Below are 19,306 nucleotides of genomic sequence, written 5' to 3'. Positions count from 1 at the left end.
CAAAAAAACCCTAAAACCTAAAAGCTAATCCCATCCGCCACCCTCTCTTCTTCTTTTCCAAGACTTCACCATCTCCAAACCTCAGCCAACCATGGCTGCCACCCCTCACACCTCCAAACCTCACAACACACACTAGTCGTCGAACCTCCATAGCCACACCAAACGACCCCGCTGCCATTGCTTCATCTTCTTCGTCAAGCTCGAAGCTTACTCGACACCCATGGTTGCTGCTGCGTTTTCTCCTCCATTGAGCTCGCTTCAGTTGAGCTGCCTCGACTGCTTCTGCTTTACCTCACTGCCATCGTCGTCATCTTCAACCAAATACTCTACTGTCTCGTTGATGCTGCTTCTGCCTCGACTGCTTCTACTTCCCGCTGCCTCCAGCCCCGCCAAGCAGTTGGTTCGCCACTGCTTCATCTTCTTCTGTCGACCCCAACAAACGCAGCTACTGGTCACCGCGTCTTCAGCTTCATCTTCTGCTACGTCTAAACGGAACCCATTCTGCTACTTCTTCAAAGAACAACGAACAGCCCAAACGTCTCATGTTGCATCCAGCCTCGTCGAGCATTTGGCTCAACAACGAAACTCAACCATCCGCTTTCAGTCCAGTCCAACAACGAGACTCAAACATCTCGTTTGTTCGAGCTTTGGTCGGTGTTTGTCGAAACAGTCCATACACAGTTCGAGTTCGTCGTTGGTCAGTCGTTATTCGTGGTTCCGATCCGGTTAGTGGGTTTGAATTTCACTTTTGTCCGTATTTTGTTTTTGATTTTCTCGGATCTAAAATCGGTAAATGTTTGATTTTTGTTTTGTTCGTGTTCATTGTTTTGTTAATTTTTCAGTTTGTTCATGTGAAATTGTTAGTTTAATGTCGTTAGATTCAAATTGAAATTTAATTTAATTATTTCTTCAGTTTGTTTCATGTGTTGTTATGTATTTTTTTCAGAAATTGTTAATGTTGGTTAAATCATTTGAATCCATCATGTTTGTTGTTTAAAATAGATTTAATTCATGTCCATCTTTGTTTGAAGTTCGTTTGTAACCCTAGTGATTTAATGTGAGTTTAGGTTTTGGTTTTTGACTTGTTGATTTAGTTTGAATCATGTATTTTGTTGTTGATATTGTTGTCTCTTTGCTCATTCATTTTTGGTCTAAGTTAACCAGGATTAGTTCCCAATATGGTTAATTTATTCCCATTAATTTGAAGTTGTATGATTCAATCTGTGTTCATGAGATTTGTTGTTGAAATTGTTTAGAAATTGGTCATATTTGCTGTATTTTGGTTGAAATTGATTAGGTGAATTGGTTATAGCTGATGGGGTAGTTTGATAAATTGCAGTACGTTCAGGGGTAAATTGGTAATTTCAGTAAGGTCGGAGGGGTATTTTCAGAATTGAACATTTGATATAATTGTTTAATATAATGGGGGACAAGATATAAATTAGTGGGGGAATAATGTAATTTTTTATGTTAAGCATGGGGGACAAGATGTAATGGAGTGGAATTGATATAATTGTTTAATATAATGGGGGACAAGACATAATGTAGTGTGGTGGGAATAATGTAATTATTTATATTAAGCATAGGGGACAAGGGTTTAAAATAAGGAAAGCATTAAGTAGTGGGGACAAAGCATGCAATTGGGGGAATATTTCGGGTTGGGGATTCAAGACAAGAGTCTTGTTATATATAGAGTCATTTGACACATTTTAAGGACAACTTTAAGACTTGAGAGAGAAACTTGGGACTTAGACAGGAAGACTTGAACTTGAAAGACTTATTTAGAGAGAGAGGAAGACATTCTGAAAATCCTAAGAGAGTGTTGGAGAGTTTAAAAAGAGAAAACAAAAACAAAGCGAGAAACGAGTTTAGTTTCGGGTTTAATACACGTGCGGGTTGTTGCTGTTTAGTTTGTTTACATACTTTTGGGTTTGTTCTATTGAGTGTTCGGTTTTCTTCAAAGTTTTCTGGGCCTTGAATCTGGTTTGAATTGCTGCTGTGGGGTTGCTGTTGTTGCTGTGTATTTACACTATTGCTGCTTCTACTGATCTTCATCTTCTTTCCTTGCTTTCCAAATACCAGGTACACAAACTAATACACTGGTTCATCTTGTAAGCCACTCGAAGCATGAATGCAAAAATGAGAAAGATTTGAAGTTGTAGTTTAATGTAGTCTTTTCTTTCTTTTACTATCTGTATATAGAACATTATATCCGTTGTCCATGTAAACTCTTTAAACGACTCACTTTCGAAACTTGACAATAATAACTCGAAAGTATGTAAATAAAGTAGGACCTTTTCTTCATTTATTTTAGAAAACGAAAAAATAGAAAATCTAGTCATGCTAAGATTATCCTTCTAAAAATAATGAGATGAGCCTCGCCAAATAAAAATGCAAATTGCGGGGCCCTCAATAATTGGTCATAATAAATACTTAGAATTTGGGATGGACTGTTTAGTGAATTTCACTGCCTTCCCCAAAGATAATAACGCGTTAGACTCTTTAGACGCGATTTAATTAAATTACATTCTTAAACTCGGGTGCACATTTATGTGACCCAAATCCAAATCTCAACGGAGTCGAAATGTGTCTCTAATCACGGGTACATTGATTGTGACGTGGTCCGAGATGCATGTCCATGACGTTGCCAATTCATTTTAAAAATAAAAATGAGATGAGCCTCGCCGAATAAAAATACAAAATTGCGGGGCCCTCGGTAAATATTTGCTTTAAAATTGCTTAGACTTCGGGATGGACCGTTTAGCAAAATTTTACGGCCCTACCCAAAGTAAACGATACGCTAGTCGCTTTAGGCGCGCCTTTAATAATTTAATTTTCTTAAACTCGGGTGCACATTTATGTGACCCAAATCCAAATCTCAACAGATTTGAAATATGCCAACAACCACGGGTGCATTGATGTGACATGGTTCGATGTGTTTCCACGATGTTGCAATTCTTGATAAAAATAATAATAATGACAAAAACAGTTAAAAGTTAAAATTCGCACATAGGTTCAATATGTATTAAATCAGATAATCAAGCCGAATATGACAGTTGAGCGACCGTGCTAAAACCACGAAACTCGGGAATGCCTAACACCTTCTCCCGGTTTAGCAAAATTCCTTATTCGGATTTCTGGTTTGCAGACTGTAATACAGAGTCATTCTTTTCCTAGATTCGGGATTAAATTGGTGACTTGGGACACCCTAAATCTCCCAAGTGGCGACTCTGAAATAAATAAACAAATTCCGTTTCGATTGTCCTTTAATTGGAAAAACTCCTTCACCCTTCGCGGGGGCGGAAAAGGGAGGTGTGACAGGGGTAAGTGGCTGCAGTCTAGGATGGTAGATTAAGGGCATGTCCTCGTGTGGGGCTAGGGTAAAGGTGTGGGATGGGAGGCAGGGGAGGTAGAAGGGGCAAGAGAGCCTATAGGTTGAGAATCGGGTCATGGAACATAGGTTCGCTGACGATTAAGTCCATAGAGTTGGCAAAGATCCTCCAGAAAAGGAAGATTAATATAATGTGTGTCCAGGAGACTAGGTGGGTTGGATCGAGGGAGAGAAACGCGGATGGGTATAAGTTGTGGTACTCTGGAGTCCATAGGGGTAAGAATGGAGTGGGTATCCTGGTTGATAGCCATCTTAGAGAGTCGGTGGTTGAGGTTAGGAGGGTGAATGATAGACTAATGACTATTAAATTGGTGGTGGGTGAGTGTACTTTAAATGTCATTAGCGCGTACGCGCCGCAAGTTGGCTAGGATGAGGAGATTAAAAGGCGCTTTTGGGAGGGGTTGGATGACATCGTTTGTAGCATTCCACCTTCTGAGAGGTTATTCATAGGAAGAGATTTCAATGGTCATATTGGGTCGTCCGCAGGTGGTTATACTAAGGTGCATGGCGGCTTTGGTTTTGGGGAACAGAACGGAGGGGGCACTTCGCTGCTGGACTTTGCCAAGGCATTCGATCTAGTGATTGCAAACTCAAGTTTTCCGAAGCGGGAGAAGCATTTGGTTACTTACCAAAGTTCGGCGGCGAAGACTCAGATAGACTATCTCCTCCTCCAGAGATGCGACAGAAGGTGGTGCGAGGATTGCAAAGTTATCCCAGGTGAAACCCTTGCAACACAATATCAGCTTTTGGTGATGGACATTGGTATTACGATAAAGAGGAAGAAGAGGTCAGTACGAGGCCGCCCGAGGATTAGGTGGGGCTCCTTGACTGAGGATAAAGCTCAGGAGTTGGCAGGAAGGTTATCGGCAATGGGAGCTTGGAGAAGTAGTGGGGACGCAAACACTATGTGGTCGACGATGGCAGACAGCATAAAGAAGGAGGCGACAGAGGTGTTAGGTATATCTTCTGGACGCACCGATAGCCACAAAGGAGACTGGTGGTGGAATGTCGGTGTCCAAGGTAAAGTGGAAGCAAAGAAGGCGGCTTACCTAAGGTTAGTAGGGAGCACTGACGAGGAGGAGAAGAGAGAGAACAGTCAAAGGTATAAGGTAGCTAGGAAGGAGGCGAAGATGGCAGTGACGGAGGCTAAGACGACAGCTTTTGCTCGTCTGTATGAGGAACTAAGGAACAAAGGTGGGGAGAAGAAGTTATTCCGACTCGCTAAGGCGAGAGAGAGGACAACTCGGGATCTGGACCAAGTGAGGTGCATAAAAGATGATGACGGCAAAGTTTTGATGGGAGATGACCAGATTAAGAGGAGGTGGCAGACCTACTTTCATAAACTTCTAAGTGAAGAAGGGGATCAGGATATTATACTTGGGGAATCGAGGAATGCCGACAGTCACCATGAAGTAAGTAATTGTAGGGACATTGAGATCGATGAAGTCATGGAGGCAATGCGTAAGATGAGAAGGGGCAGAGCTACCGGGCCAGACGAAATTCCGGTTGAACTGTGGAGGTGTGTGGGTAGAGCAGGCTTGGAATGGCTTACTGCATTGTTTAGTGTTATATTCAAGACTAATAGGATGCCTGAAGAGTGGAGGTGGAGTACAATGGTCCCGTTGTATAAGAACAAAGGTGATGTCCAGAGCTGTAACAACTATAGGGGCATCAAATTACTAAGTCATACCATGAAAGTTTGGGAGAGAGTGGTAGAAATGAGAGTGCGAAGGACGGTGTCTATTTCAGACAACCAGTTCGGGTTCATGCCGGGGCGATCTACCACAGAAGCTATCCACCTTATTAGGAGGATGGTGGAACAATACAGGGATAAGAAGAAGGATCTTCACGTGGTGTTTATCGATCTAGAGAAAGCGTACGACAGGGTACCTAGGAAGGTCTTATGGAGCTGCTTAGAGGCTAAAGGGGTCCCGGTTGCATACATTAGGGTGATTAAAGACATGTATTATGGAGCTAGGACTCAGGTTAGGACAGTAGGAGGTGACTCCGAGTATTTTCCGGTTGTTACAGGGTTGCACCAAGGGTCAGCGTTCAGCCCTTTCCTATTTGCCCTGGTGATGGATGCCATTACACATAATATTCAAGGGGAGGTGCCATAGTGCATGCTATTTGCTGATGACATAATCCTAATTGACGAGACCCGACGCAGCGTCAATGAGAGGCTAGAGGTTTGGAGACAGGCCCTTGAGTCTAAAGGGTTCAGATTGAGCAGGACGAAGACGGAATACCTCGAGTGCAAATTTGGGGACGAGGCGACGGACGAGGGAGTAGAAGTGAGGCTTGAATCTCAAGTCATACCTAAGAGGGGTAGTTTCAAGTACCTTGGGTCAGTTATTCAGGGGACCGAGGAGATCGACGAGGATGTCACACACCATATAGAGGTGGGGTGGATGAAGTGGAAGTTAGCGACGGGAGTCCTGTGTGATAAGAAAGTGTCACCGTTACTACAAGGTAAGTTTTATAGAGCAGTAGTTAGACATGCCATGTTGTATGGTACCGAGTGTTGGCCGGTTAAGAACCTACACATCCAGAAGATGCAAGTAGCAGAGATGAGGATGTTGAGGTGGATGTGCGGGCCCCAATAGAGGACAAGATTAGCAGAGATGAATAAGATTAGGAATGAAGATATTCGAGAGAGGGTGGGCGTGGCCCCAATAGAGGACAAGATGCGGGAAGCACGACTCAGATGGTTCGGGAACATTCAGAGGAGGTGCACTGATGCACCTATGAGGAGGTGTGAGCGATTGGTGGTGGTGTGTACGAGGAGAAGTAGAGGGAGACCTAAGAAGTATTGGGGAGAGGTGATCAAGCAGGACATGGCGCGACTTAGGATTACTGAGGACATGACCCTAAACAGGGAATTGTGGAGGTCGAACATTAAGGTTGAAGGTTAGGGGGAAGTTGTGAATATCTATACAGCGCACTAGAGTGAGACTAGCCCGTTAGGAGTTAGGCTTAGGATACTACTGGTTAGCTACTGATGCAGGGCTTTATACGCTGGATATTAGTTTACCTTCCATCTCTCTCGTATTTTCTATATTCTCTTATATGGCTGTTATTTTGCTATTTTAATTTCTTTTATGTATGTTATGTATTTTATGTTATTATATATCAATAGTACTAATATATCGTCATTTGGTGCTTTCTTGAGCTGAGGGTCTCCTGGAAACAGCCTCTCTGCCCCTCGGGGTAGGGTAAGGTCTGCGTACATACTACCCTCCTCAGACCTCACTTGTGGGATTATACTGGGATGTTGTTGTTGTTGTTACTGACAGATTTAATAATACTACCTATATATCTTGAAAATTAACGTTAAGGAAGAATTAAATATACGAATATATTATAAAAATATTAAATGAAATAATATAAAATTTATTTTAATTTTAAGTAAATAACCTAGGTAAATTTATATATATTATATAATATAGAAGGTATCACATAAATGGGATGGTTTATAATGTCAAGGGAATAATAGACTTTTTAGGTGAAATTTTTATAAAATCTGGTCAAAGTGACTACTGTGATAACTAGAGAATAGTAAAATGATTTTTGTGTAACAAAAGAAAGAAAAGCGACTTTTGGATAAGATAATAAACACAAAGTTGAAGGACTTTTACCTACCAAAAAAAAGACGTTTGGGTAATGAATACAAAGTTGAATGACTAACTATAAATTTTACTCGAGTAGTACCTACGAAACAAATTTAAACTTTGTGACAAAACACAAAATCCTTAATTAATCAATCTCAATCCCAAACTAATTGGAGTTTGAACAAAATAACAAAGAAAATGAGAAAATTAACAAAAAGGCAATTAATTATGTCTAAGAATGTTAACGAGGATATAACTCAGTCATCGACGCCTCATTTCGTGATGAAGAAATAGATTTACTTTTGGCTAGTTCTTTAGATCCTGACGTTCTTGAATTGTATTCTTGAATAAGGGAAGTCTCTGCGCTAATATCAGTGTGCATATAATATGCAGGCCCTGAAGGAACTGGAAGACTCAAAGAGAGGCTACTGAGCATGAGAACTACTGCAGCCATAGTTGGTCTATCTGCCACATTTTCTTGAACGCACAATAAAGCAATGTGGATGGATCTCATTATGTCACGAGCCAGTCCCGTGCTTCCCCTCAACATGGGGTCTATCAAATTTGTAGCTGTTCCTTCGCGCCAGTTCGACCAAGCCTGTCATAGTTCAATTCTTGAATCATACGAAATCATATCTCATCCTACCTCCACTAATTGAACTGGTAAGGGTGAATTTGAAAAAGAAGTAGGAGTAATTGATTCTTGTTTTTCAAAAATATAAAATATTAGTAACTTATTTCATATAATAATGCATGTAGCAGGTCCCAACTAGTTAGGATTTTGGATTACTTGATTGATTAATCTAGTTACTTACATAGCTCAAAAGGTCTTCCACAGATTCTCCATTTTTGAAACAAGTGTTTCTTTGGCCGCTTAAAATTTCTAGGACTAGTACTCCAAAGCTAAAAACATCTGATTTGACTGAAAATTGTCCGTGCATTGCATATTCTGGTGCCATATATCCACTGCAAAACAGAACCAAGAATTACATAACATTCTGCAACTTAGATATGATTCAGTTGTTAAAGATTTTTTTTTGTACAAATATATGTTGCACTTCACATGAACAGACCGAGGTAAAAAGGCCAAAAATTCAATTCTGGAGTTTAGTAGTCCAAACAATGGGATAAGCGAATCTCAAATAAGATGTCAAGGACAGATTTGCTTTTGTCTCGAGTCAGCTATTATTCTTGCTAAATGCATAATGAATCCTTAAGAATGATATGAAAAAGGAGTAAGTCTATCTAATGAGAGATGTGAAACTTACTAGGTCCCAGCAATTCTACTTGTGTTGCCTTGAGTTTCATCCAGTGTAAATAGCCTTGCCATGCCAAAATCTGAGATTTTAGGATTCATTTCTGCATCTAGTAGAACATTACTAGCTTTGAGATCCCGATGAATGATCCGAAGCCTAGAATCCTCATGAAGATAAAGAATTCCCCTAGCAACGCCTCCTATGATTCTGGATCGCCTTTCCCAATCCAATTGCCTACGTTTAACTGGATCTGGCAACAAGATCAAAAAAATAATATACAAGTTAGAGCTTTTATATACTGACAATATAGAAGGATTTTAAAAATCAAGTAACTTAAAAGATTACCAAATGTAATTGCCCATAACAATTGGAATTAGTTTTCCGGAAAATAAGGCAGACAACCAGACAACATGTAAAGTTAGACCGGCAAAACATTAAGCAATACGTACCAAATAAAAACTGGTCAAGACTTGCATTAGGAACAAATTCATAGACAAGAAGTCTCTCTGTTCCATCTAGGCAAAATCCCAGCAACCTAACCAAATTCCTATGTTGAAGCCTGGAAACCAACACCACCTCATTTTTGAATTCTAGATCACCCTGACCTGAGTCTGCTGACAATCTTTTCACTGCTACTTCTTGCCCATTTGAAAGCTTACCCTGAAGCAAACGAGCAAAAATTGAAAAATTATGAAGTAAACAACAACACCTCAATCCCAAGCAAGTTTGAGTCAGTTATATGAACCCTCAGTGTCCATCTTATGCATCAATTAAGCCTAATCACCTTGTACACAGGACCAAATCCACCTTGACCCAACTTATTAGCATTTGAGAAGTTATCTGTTGCTGTTCTAATTGTAGAAAAATCATATTGCAAGGATTCTGCAGTGCTAATATCATCCCCGCGTATACCTTCACAAACATAGGCATACAACAAATTAATGAGACATGGTCCTAAGAATTCAGCTTTCCTTAATCATAGTTTGTTACTCCTAGTAGTTTACGCTTACTCTGAATTTCGTCCACCAGCTTCCTCTTTCGCATCTTCATACAGATGACATAAATACAAACAATAAGAATAACAACTGTAACAATTGGCACGACGATAATGATGACGGTTCGTGCTGTTTTATCATCTTTCCCTGTTGGAGCTGTTCCATCATCCTTCCCTATTGGATTCCCTATTGGAACTGTTTTATCATCATTCCCTACAAAAACGCTTCAAATTAGCATAATATCAGTTTTTAACACTCCTCGTGTGAAAATAAGTTACTATCTTCTCTTCCATTTCACTTGTTCTGCTTCCCTTTTCAGGTTTTTAAAAAAAAGCAATACATAGGGAGTACTAAATATGACAAACATAATTTTTTCCGACAATATAATATGCTCTTCTTCAACATAAGTCAAAATTTGTTTTGTGATAATGTTGAATTGTATGACCCTTTCATTTACTTAATTATGTCTTTTAACAGGCCTGTAAAATTTGAACCTGCAACCTCGTCCAATTCGCTACACTATTAGACAAGGTATACTTTTATTTACCTAATTATGTTTCAGTAGTCATTTAAAAGTGGACAATCAAGAAATTGGGATGAGGAGAACGAACAAACAAAATGTAATTCACCTGTAGGTGGCAGAGCTTCGAACGGCACCTCATTAAAGAAACGGGAACTTTCATAACGGAAATTGCACCTAACCCCTATGATTCTGCCACCCCTCTTGCCATTGCAGGGACAATTAGGCATATCTCCATAAGCGTTAGTTAAACAATCGACGCAATTCTGAGGAGATAAATCAGGAGTACACTGCGCAAGTGCATATATAGTCTGAAAATTTGGACCTGTCGCATTACCACTAGCATATTTTCGAAGAGGACCACCACCTGCAGCTTGGCCTCGCAAATCATCCAATAATTTTCTCAGCTCCTGGTTAAACTCCTCGGGTTTTGAAGCATCCCCAGAATTCCACAAGTAATATTTAGTAGAAAACGAGGTAGTGCCTAGAATGGATTGATTCGAGTACTGTAACATGCATTCATCATAGCCACCAAAAGCCTCTTTCTGGTTAGGACATAACTGTACAAGCTTTTGAGAAACGTTATTGACACAACCGCGACATTCTTCCACCTCCACATCTCCTCTACATAGCACAATAGCACTAGCTGTATCAATGTTTTGGCCAATGGAAGCATTATAGAAACCATATTTATCCATATTTGAGGAAAGGGAAGAGAGGAGTTTGTTAAGATTGTTCTGGTATGTACTATTTTCAGTATAGTTACCATTGTTACCACATACAGAGTATCGTAAATCAGGCAGCTGCGCTAGGATGAGACCATGAAGATGTATATGCAGAAAAAGGAAGAGAAGCCATTTCTGAATGGCTATGGTCATGGCTGTTTAATCTGCTCGATATATTAAAGCTTATATATTTTGAAGAAAATAAAACAGATAGAATGGTTGGCTACAAGTGATAAGCAGATTGTGATAGTAAATTGGGTGCTGAATATGTGAGATATTCGCTCACAAGCCCTGATTGCAAGAGCTTGAAAGAGTAAATAGAGCAAGAAAAAACGTGTCGTGGAAGGGGGCAGCGGACTACAATTGCGTGAGCAGAAAAAATTACTCCATTTCATTTTTAAGTGTTTATTATCATAAATTTCAAATATTTTTTCTTTCTTAAATTTCATATATTCAAACAAACTATTAGTCATATAACACTGGAATAGCTATTTCTAAGAACCACATTAATCAAAGGAAAAAAGGAGATTAATGTCAAGGTTTGACTTGGTCTTTGGAATTTTCTTCTTTTCTTTTCAAAAGAGAGCTCGGATGCACTATATATTTTTCATTCTTGGAGTTGACAAATTGACTCTTACTAAATTTATTGAATTCAACAACTATAATTTATTGGGGTGATGGGACAGGAGTGGGTAGGAACACGCCACCATGACCAAGGGGGAAATTTTGGCGTGCTACTTGCTTATCTTTTAACGTTTCAACTTAATCTGATTCTAGAAAAGGAACTCACGGGGTCATTTGGTTGGTGGGATAAGAGACCGCAATCCTGAGATAAAATGCGGGATTATTTTATAGGTATTTGCCTATTTTGCATATAATGTGTAACAACTTTTCAAAACTCATTCTTCTTCCTTTGCTCATCCATTCTATCCACCCCTCCTCTCTTCTTCACTGATAACAAACAGAGCACAACACAAAGTTTTAAGATTTATTTTTCTAGATTCTTCTTCTAGAATAAAAAACATACATCGATTAGAACACCAATTATAGGTAACCGAGGAGGTATATTGAGTCGTGCATATAATTCAAACCATGTGACATTGTTGATGGTTATGATGTTGCCATCATAAAAACACCAACACGACTTTTATAGCTAAGAATATTTATTCAGTAAATGGAAACGTTGAAGTTATTTAATGGCAGATTTGCACAATAGGATCATTTCGTGTAACTATTTAAGTTTTGACCCCGTTTTAAAAAAGTTAGCAAAAATAACTTGTACGCGAAAAGCTGATCTTGCGGGTTGGTACTTAACAGCTTGTTGGGATGGTTGTTATATATCGTTTCATAATATATCGTATCGTATTGTATTGTACTCGTATTGTATTGTAATGTATTGTTTGATGTATAAAATGTTTGGATAGATTGCATTTTTTGCCGTATGTTATGGACTAACAATATAAAGAATAAACTTGTAATATTATAATAAAAAAATAGGCATGAGGTATAATTATTGTATAAAAGGTATGATAAAAAATAAAATAGAATTATTTAATAATATAGAAAGGCAAGATGAGAAAAAAAAAGGTAACGATGCGACCACACCAAATCAGTAGTTTAATAAATTGGCACTTTTCGTCGTTACATAACGACGAATTTAATGATAGGATACAATAAAATTTAAGTAACAATCAAAACAAACAATATATTTAAAGTAACAATATGATACAATACAATAGGTAACAACCATCCTGTGGACATTGGAAGTTCTTATGGATAAGCGAAGACTTGTCTCTCACGAGTCATAACTGTTGCGGAAGCCAAATGTATATAGTGTGAATAAGTCACAACTGTTATACCAAAAATTATGACAGCCACCAAATAATAAATAAGACAATAAAGCAATAATAAGAGAAACACCAGAATTTACGAGGTTCAGCCAATTTTGCCTACTCCTCGGACACAACCAATATTTTATTCCACTCCAAAAATACAAGTGAAATAATACTAAAGAGAGAAAATACAAATGCCTTAAGAAAATAAAAAGGCAAATGAGAGGTGTGTTTAAATCCTAAACATTAGGCCTCCTTTTATAGGAAAAAATTCTCAACCCCAAATTGTCACCCACCGATGTGGGACTTTTGACAATCAACAAATCTCCACTTTGGCAAAATTCCACGTCTTCAATTTTCTCTCAATAACGAATTTTGGTTGTGTCTTCATCTTCAATATTCAGTGTTCAACAATGTTGATCAAATCCAAACAATGTTGAAACTTGACCGCAGTCACCACCTTTGTCAGCATATCAGCAGGATTCTCTGTAATATTGAATTTTCTTCACCGTGACTCCACCTTCTTCTATGATTTCTGGTACAAAATGATACCGAACATCAATGTGCTTCGTCCTTGCATGATAAACTTGGTTCTTCGCTAATTGAATAGCACTTTGACTATCACAAAAAATTGTGATACTTTTTTGCTCAACACCAAGATCCTTTAGCAATCCTTGAAGCCAAATTGCCTCATTTACAGCCTCTGTAATAGCCATGTACTCTGGCTCTATTGTAGACAAAGCAACTGTTGACTGCAAAGTAGACTTCCAACTAACTGGTGCCTTTGCAAAAGTAAACACATAACCAGTAGTTGATCTTCGTTTGTCCAGATCACCCGCAAAATCTGAGTCACAGTATCCAACTACAGACTGATTGCATTCCTGCTCAAAAACTAACCCAACATCTACAATATTATGAATATACCGTAGAATCCACTTCACAGCTTGTCAATGCTCCTTTCCTGGATTATGCATATATCTGCTAATAACTTTAACAACTTGTGAAATGTCAAGTCTCGTACAGACCATTGCATACATCAAGCTACCAACAACATTTGCGTATGGTACCTTTGACATATACTCTCGTTCAGCTTCATCTTTCGGCGACATAGTAGTATTAAGCTTAAAATGGGGAGCAAGTGGAGTACTAACTGGCTTAGTCTTTTCATCTATGCCAAAACGTTGTAGTATTCTTTTCAAATATTCTTTCTGAGATAAATAGAGTTTCTTTGAACGTCTATCTCTTATTATCTCCATGCCAAGAATTTTCTTTGCCTTACCCAGATCCTTCATCTCGAACTCCTTCTTCAGTTGAATCTTCAACTTATCAATTTCTTCTGAATTCTTGGAAGCTATCAACATATCAGCAACATATATGAGAAGATATATAAAGGAACCATCTTTAAACTTGCACAAATACACACAATGATCGTATTTGCTTCTGTCACGACCCGGATTTCCCACCATCGGGTGTCGTGATGGCGCCTACTATCGGAGCTAGGCAAGCTAAAAGTTTAAAACACCTTTTCTGCTTTCTTTTAACAATATAATAAGCGAGACAAAATCTAAGCGGAAGACTTTAAATTTAAAACAACTGCAAACCAAAAGTGCAGAAGTTTGAACCAAAATGCTACCCAGAGTTTGGTGTCACTAGCTCACGGACTACTACAAAATGCTACAAATAATGTCTGAAAGGAAAAATTACATCATGTTTGTCTGATACAAGATAAACAAACGAGAAACATGGAAAGGGACTTCGGCCTGCGAATGCCAGCTAGGCTACCTCGAGAGTCCCTGGACTGAAGATAGCTCCCAAAAGTCCTACTGCTGCGGTCCGAAAGCTGGTCCCTGATTTGTGCACAAAAATGCACAGAGTGTAGCATCAGCACAACCGACCCCATGTGCTGGTAAGTGCCTGGCCTAACCCCGGCGAAGTAGTGACAAGGCTAGACAGGACCTACCACAATTAACCTGTACAGATATATATAACGAGTGCAAGAAAACAATAACAAGATAATACAAGTAAAGCTGGGAGGGGACATGCTATCGGGGAGTAACAAATAAAAATAGAATATCGGAAATAAACAGAAGAAACTCCGGTTTCCATGATATATATATATATATAGTGGACGGTGTGCCACACGATCCCATAATATCATATATAAGTGGACGGCGTGCCACACGATCCCATAATATCATATATAAGTGGACGGCGTGCCACACGATCCCATAATATCATATATAAGTGGACGACGTGCCACACGATCCCATAATATCATATATAATATCTGACTTCATATAGTAGACCCCTTCAGGAGAGGATAACAACTCAATACCTTTAACCCGGCAAGGGTACAGCTAACAGCCCAAAATATCCCGACAAGGGAGAGTATATATCAGTCTACACATCCCGGCAAGGGAGTACTCACAACACATTCTCTTTTTAAATCACTTCTTCCTCAACTAACACATTCATGTTCGAGCTAACGCTCCAAAAGTACACCAATCACAATTCTACCTCAATCGTTCACATTATATGAAACTCATCAAGTAAACAAGGAGATTGTGTCACATTATTCGAATTAAAAGCAGTTAAGACTCACGGTCATGCTAGACTCCGGTGCATAGATAACTGTCACCATGCCTATACACCGTACTCCACATTAGCAAGTAGCAAATAACATCCTAATCCTATTCCCTCAAGCCAAAGTTAGAACAAACACTTACCTCGATGCCTTGAACACCACTCAAGTCTCAATTATAGCTTTACTTCTTGATTCCACCACCAATCCGCTCGAATCTAGTCATAAGTTACTTAATTACATTAATAATTACTAAATGGATCAATCTCAATGCATGAAAATAATTTTTACAAGGTTTTTTCCAAAAAGGTCAAAAATACCCCCAGACCCACGTGGTCGAAACTCGAGGTTCGGACCAAAACCCGGTTACTCATTCCCCCATGAATCCAAATATATGATTTGTTTTGAAATCGGACCCCAAATTGAGGTCCAACTTCTCCATTTGTAGAAAACCTAGGTTCTACCCAAAACACTTAATTCCACCCATGAAAATCTTTGATTTGAAGTTGAAATTATGTTAAAAGACGTTAAGGAATAAAGAAATTGAGTTAGAAATCACTTACCAATCGTTTTGGAGAAGAAAAGTTGTTTGGAAAATCGCCTCTTAGGTTTTGGGTTTTTGAAAAAGTGGAAAAATGACTGAAAATCCCGTATATATATATTTTTGCTGGGGGCTGGCGTGGACCGCGCAGAAATGCACCGCGGCCGCGTGACTGCCAGCACGGACCGTGTGGAAATGTACCGCGGCCACGCCGAGGGAGGGAAGAAGTGGGCTCTCTCTGAACCCACCCAGCGCGGACAATACTGATTTGGTGCGCGGCCGCGCTGGTCGACCTAGCTACCCCCTCTGAACCCCACCACGCGGACCGCACAGAAACGTGCCGCGGCCGCGTGGCTGCCAGCGCGGACCGCGCGGAAATAGCCGCGGCCGCGGCAAAAGTAAACACATAACCAGTAGTTGATCTTCGTTTGTCCAGATCACCCGCAAAATCTGAGTCACAATATCCAACTACAGACTGATTGTCTTCCTGCTCAAAAACTAACCCGACATCTACAGTATTATGAATATACCGTAGAATCCACTTCACAGCTTGCCAATGCTCCTTCCCTGGATTGTGCATATATCTGCTAATAACTCCAACAGCTTGTGAAATGTCAGGCCTTGTGCAAACCATTGCATACATCAAGCTACCAACAGCATTTGCGTATGGTACCTTTGACATATACTTTCGTTCAGCTTCATCCATTGGCGACATAGTAGTACTTAGCTTAAAATGGGAAGCAAGTGGAGTACTAACTGGCTTAGTCTTGTCATCTATGCCAAAACGTTGAAGTACTCTCTTCAAATATTCCTTTTGAGATAAACAGAGTTTCTTTGAACGTCTATCTCTAATTATCTCCATGCCAAGAATTTTCTTTGCCTCACCCAAATCCTTCATCTCGAACTCCTTCTTCAGTTGAATCTTCAACTTATCAATTTCTTCCAAATTCTTGGAAGCTATCAACATATCATCAACATATAGGAGAAGATATACAAAGGAACCATCTTTAAGCTTGTGCAAATACACACAATGATCGTATTTGCTTCTCTTGTACCCTTGCCGCAACATAAACTCGTCAAATCGCTTGTACCATTGTCTAGAAGATTGTTTCAATCCGTACAACGATTTTTCAAGTTTGCACACCATATTTTCTTTTCCAGCAACTTTGAATCCTTCTGGCTGAGTCATGTAGATTTCCTCCTCCAAGTTTCCATGTAAAAACGCAGTTTTTACATCCATCTGAACTAGTTCCAAATCCAATTGTGCTACCAAAGCCAACATAATTCTAATGGAGGAATGTTTTACAACTGGAGAAAATACTTCATTGTAATCAATTCCCTCCTTTTGAGCATATCCTTTGGCCACCAATCTTGCTTTGTAGCGAACATCTTCTTGGTTAGGAAATCCTTCTTTCCTTGCAAATACCCATTTGCACCCAATTGCTTTCTTTCCCTTCGGGAGATTGGCCAATCTCCATGTATGATTCTGATGAAGGGACTGTATTTCATCATTCATGGCAATCCTCTACTTATCTTCTTCTGAACTTTGGACTGCATCTTTATAAGTGGTAGGAACATCATCAACTACAATTGAGGTGACACAAGCAACTGTCTCTATGAGACGAACAAGTTTTGTTATTGCCCTTTTTGGCCTTCTGGTTGCTATTGATTCAAGTTGTTGTTGAGGTTCTTGAGTTGAAATCTCCCTCTTTAGTGGCTCTTCTTCCAGAGGATAATCTTCATTTGTTTCCTCCTCTGCTTCTTATGTAGGAAAAATAAATTTTCCCTCAAACTCCACCTGCTTAGAAGCACCCTCATTTTGTTTGGTATCTTCTATTACCTTATTTACCATAGCAGATTTATCAAAGGTAACATCCCTGCTGAATATTACTTTCTTTGTCATAGGACACCATAAGCGATATCCTTTGACTCCAGAAGTAATTCCCATAAAAATAGCCTTCTTTGCTCTTGGATCTAATTTTGACTCTGTCACATGATAATATGCGGTTAAGCCAAACACGTGCAAAGAGTTATAATCTACAGCAGGCTTTCTATACCATTTTTCAAATGGTGTCTTGCCATCAATAGCAGCAGATGGTAGACGATTAATGAGGTGGCATTCATATGTAATTGCCTCAGCCCAAAATTATTTGCCCAAGCCAGCATTGGACAACATACACTGTACCTTCTCCAGCAAGGTCTGGTTCATACGTTCTGCCACTCCATTTTGTTATGGTGTATGCCGGACAGTGAAGTGTCTGACGATGCCATCATCTTTACAAACCTTATTGAAATGATCTTTTTTGTATTCACCTCCATTATCTGTGCGAATACACTTGATCCTCCTGCCCGTTTGATTCTCCACCATCGTCTTTCATTTGAGAAAAATTCTCAGCACTTCATCTTTGCTCTTCATTATATACACTCATACTCTTCGGGAAAAATCATCAACAAAGGTTACAAAATAGTGCTACCCACCAAATGAAGGTGTTTTGGAAGGACCCCAAACATCAGAGTGTACATAATCCAAAATATCTTTAGTATTATGGATCGCTGTACCAAATTTAACCCTTGTCTGTTTTCCTTTGATACAATGCTCACAAAACTTCAAGTTGCAAGTCTTTACTCCTTTTAACAATCCTTGATTTGATAGAGTTTTCAAAGATTTTCCTCCAGCATGTCCCAAGCGCATGTGCCATAGCCTGGTTGCTTCTACCTCTTTGTCGTCACTGGACGTCACTGTCGCTGTCCCAATAACTGTACTACCACGATAGCGGTACATGTTATTGTTCTTCCGATTAGCCTTCATTACCACTAGTGCACCAGAGCATACTCCCATCACTCCATTTTCTACAATTATTTTGAACCCTTTTGATTCTAGGGCTCCCACAGAGATGAGATTCTTCTTCAAATCTGGTACATATCGAACATCTGTTAATGTTCTGATCATTCTATCATGGTTCCTTAATCGTATTGAACCAATGCCATATGAGGTAAGAGGGTTGTTATTCGCTGTGTGGATGACTCCATATTCTCCTTCTTGAAATTCCACAAACCAGTCCATGTTAGGACACATACACTACAAAAAAACTGGATTTAGCTACGAACGTCGTCGCTAATCTGTCGCTAAAATGCTCGTTGCTAGAAGAATCTTTTGATAATCCGTCGCTAATCCGTCGCTAAATGAGATTAGCGACGGATTTTTCTGTTTAGCTACAGATTTTGTCCGTCGCTAAACCCTGGTTTTTTTAGTAGTGATATGATAGCTACAAGCCGAGTCCATCAACCATATGTCTGATGATGTTGATGACTCTGTTGTAACTAATGAGAAGTTTGAATCATCACAATCAGCTACATTTGAATCCATAATGGCCTTTCCATTGTTATGTTTGGCCTTATTCTTCAACTTCGGACAATCTTTCTTCCAGTGCCCCTTTTCTCGACAAAAGACACATTCATTTTTGTTGGGTTTAGATCTTGACTTGGATCTTCCCTTCTTTGTCCTCATTTGATTTTGAGGACGACCCCTCACAACCAGTGTTTCTCCTTCTCCGCCCTTTTGTTTTCTCCCTTTCTTTGTTCATAGCTGTACAAAGCCGAACAAACTTCTCTGAGAGAAATTTCGTCATTCCCATGGAGTAGAGTAGTTTCAAGGTGCTCGTACTCATCAGGAAGTGACCCCAATAACATCAAGGCCAAGTCACCATCATCAAAAGTTGCATCCATATTTTGCAAATCTGTGACCAACTTATTGAAACTGGTGATATGTTCGTTCATTGTGGTACCAGGAACATAGGTGAAGCGAAACAGTCTCTTCTTCATGTACAATTTATTTTGACTGTTTTTCTTCAAAA

The 19,306-nt window shown here is 39.4% G+C and overlaps 2 protein-coding genes across 2 annotated transcripts; one reads left to right on the top strand and one right to left on the bottom strand.

Annotated features, from left to right (window-relative positions):
* Positions 1 to 3,522: 3,522 nt before the first annotated feature.
* LOC138883531 (uncharacterized) lies at positions 3,523 to 5,511 on the top strand. Its single transcript, XM_070164227.1, has 3 exons — positions 3,523 to 3,663; positions 3,760 to 4,445; positions 5,370 to 5,511. Exons 1-3 carry the CDS (start codon positions 3,523 to 3,525, stop codon positions 5,509 to 5,511), a joined length of 969 nt encoding a protein of 322 aa, XP_070020328.1.
* A 1,492-nt stretch (positions 5,512 to 7,003) lies between these two features.
* Positions 7,004 to 10,863, bottom strand: LOC104219664 (cysteine-rich receptor-like protein kinase 10). Its single transcript, XM_009770368.2, has 7 exons — positions 9,883 to 10,863; positions 9,269 to 9,466; positions 9,043 to 9,170; positions 8,708 to 8,918; positions 8,271 to 8,508; positions 7,818 to 7,968; positions 7,004 to 7,600 (listed from the first exon to the last, which is right to left on the bottom strand). Exons 1-7 carry the CDS (start codon positions 10,649 to 10,651, stop codon positions 7,244 to 7,246), a joined length of 2,052 nt encoding a protein of 683 aa, XP_009768670.1. The 5' UTR covers positions 10,652 to 10,863; the 3' UTR covers positions 7,004 to 7,243.
* Between the last annotated feature and the right edge of the window lie 8,443 nt (positions 10,864 to 19,306).

Source organism: Nicotiana sylvestris, chromosome 2 (genome assembly GCF_000393655.2).
Source record: "Nicotiana sylvestris chromosome 2, ASM39365v2, whole genome shotgun sequence".
Classification (NCBI taxonomy): domain Eukaryota; kingdom Viridiplantae; phylum Streptophyta; class Magnoliopsida; order Solanales; family Solanaceae; genus Nicotiana; species Nicotiana sylvestris.
The sequence above is the reverse complement of the archived record's forward strand: the minus strand, read 5'-3'. Positions and strand labels throughout refer to the sequence as shown.

Coding starts and splice junctions, on each gene's coding strand:
- LOC138883531 (XM_070164227.1), top strand. CDS start 3,523: ATGTGTGTCCAGGAGACTAGGTGGGTTGGATCGAGGGAGAGAAACGCG. Junction 3,664..3,759: donor TTAGAGAGTCGGTGGTTGAG/GTTAGGAGGGTG, acceptor CAAGTTGGCTAG/GATGAGGAGATTAAAAGGCG. Junction 4,446..5,369: donor AAGAAGGCGGCTTACCTAAG/GTTAGTAGGGAG, acceptor TTATGGAGCTAG/GACTCAGGTTAGGACAGTAG.
- LOC104219664 (XM_009770368.2), bottom strand. CDS start 10,651: ATGACCATAGCCATTCAGAAATGGCTTCTCTTCCTTTTTCTGCATATA. Junction 8,919..9,042: donor GATTTGGTCCTGTGTACAAG/GTGATTAGGCTT, acceptor CGTTTGCTTCAG/GGTAAGCTTTCAAATGGGCA. Junction 7,969..8,270: donor AGTAGAATTGCTGGGACCTA/GTAAGTTTCACA, acceptor TCTGTTTTGCAG/TGGATATATGGCACCAGAAT.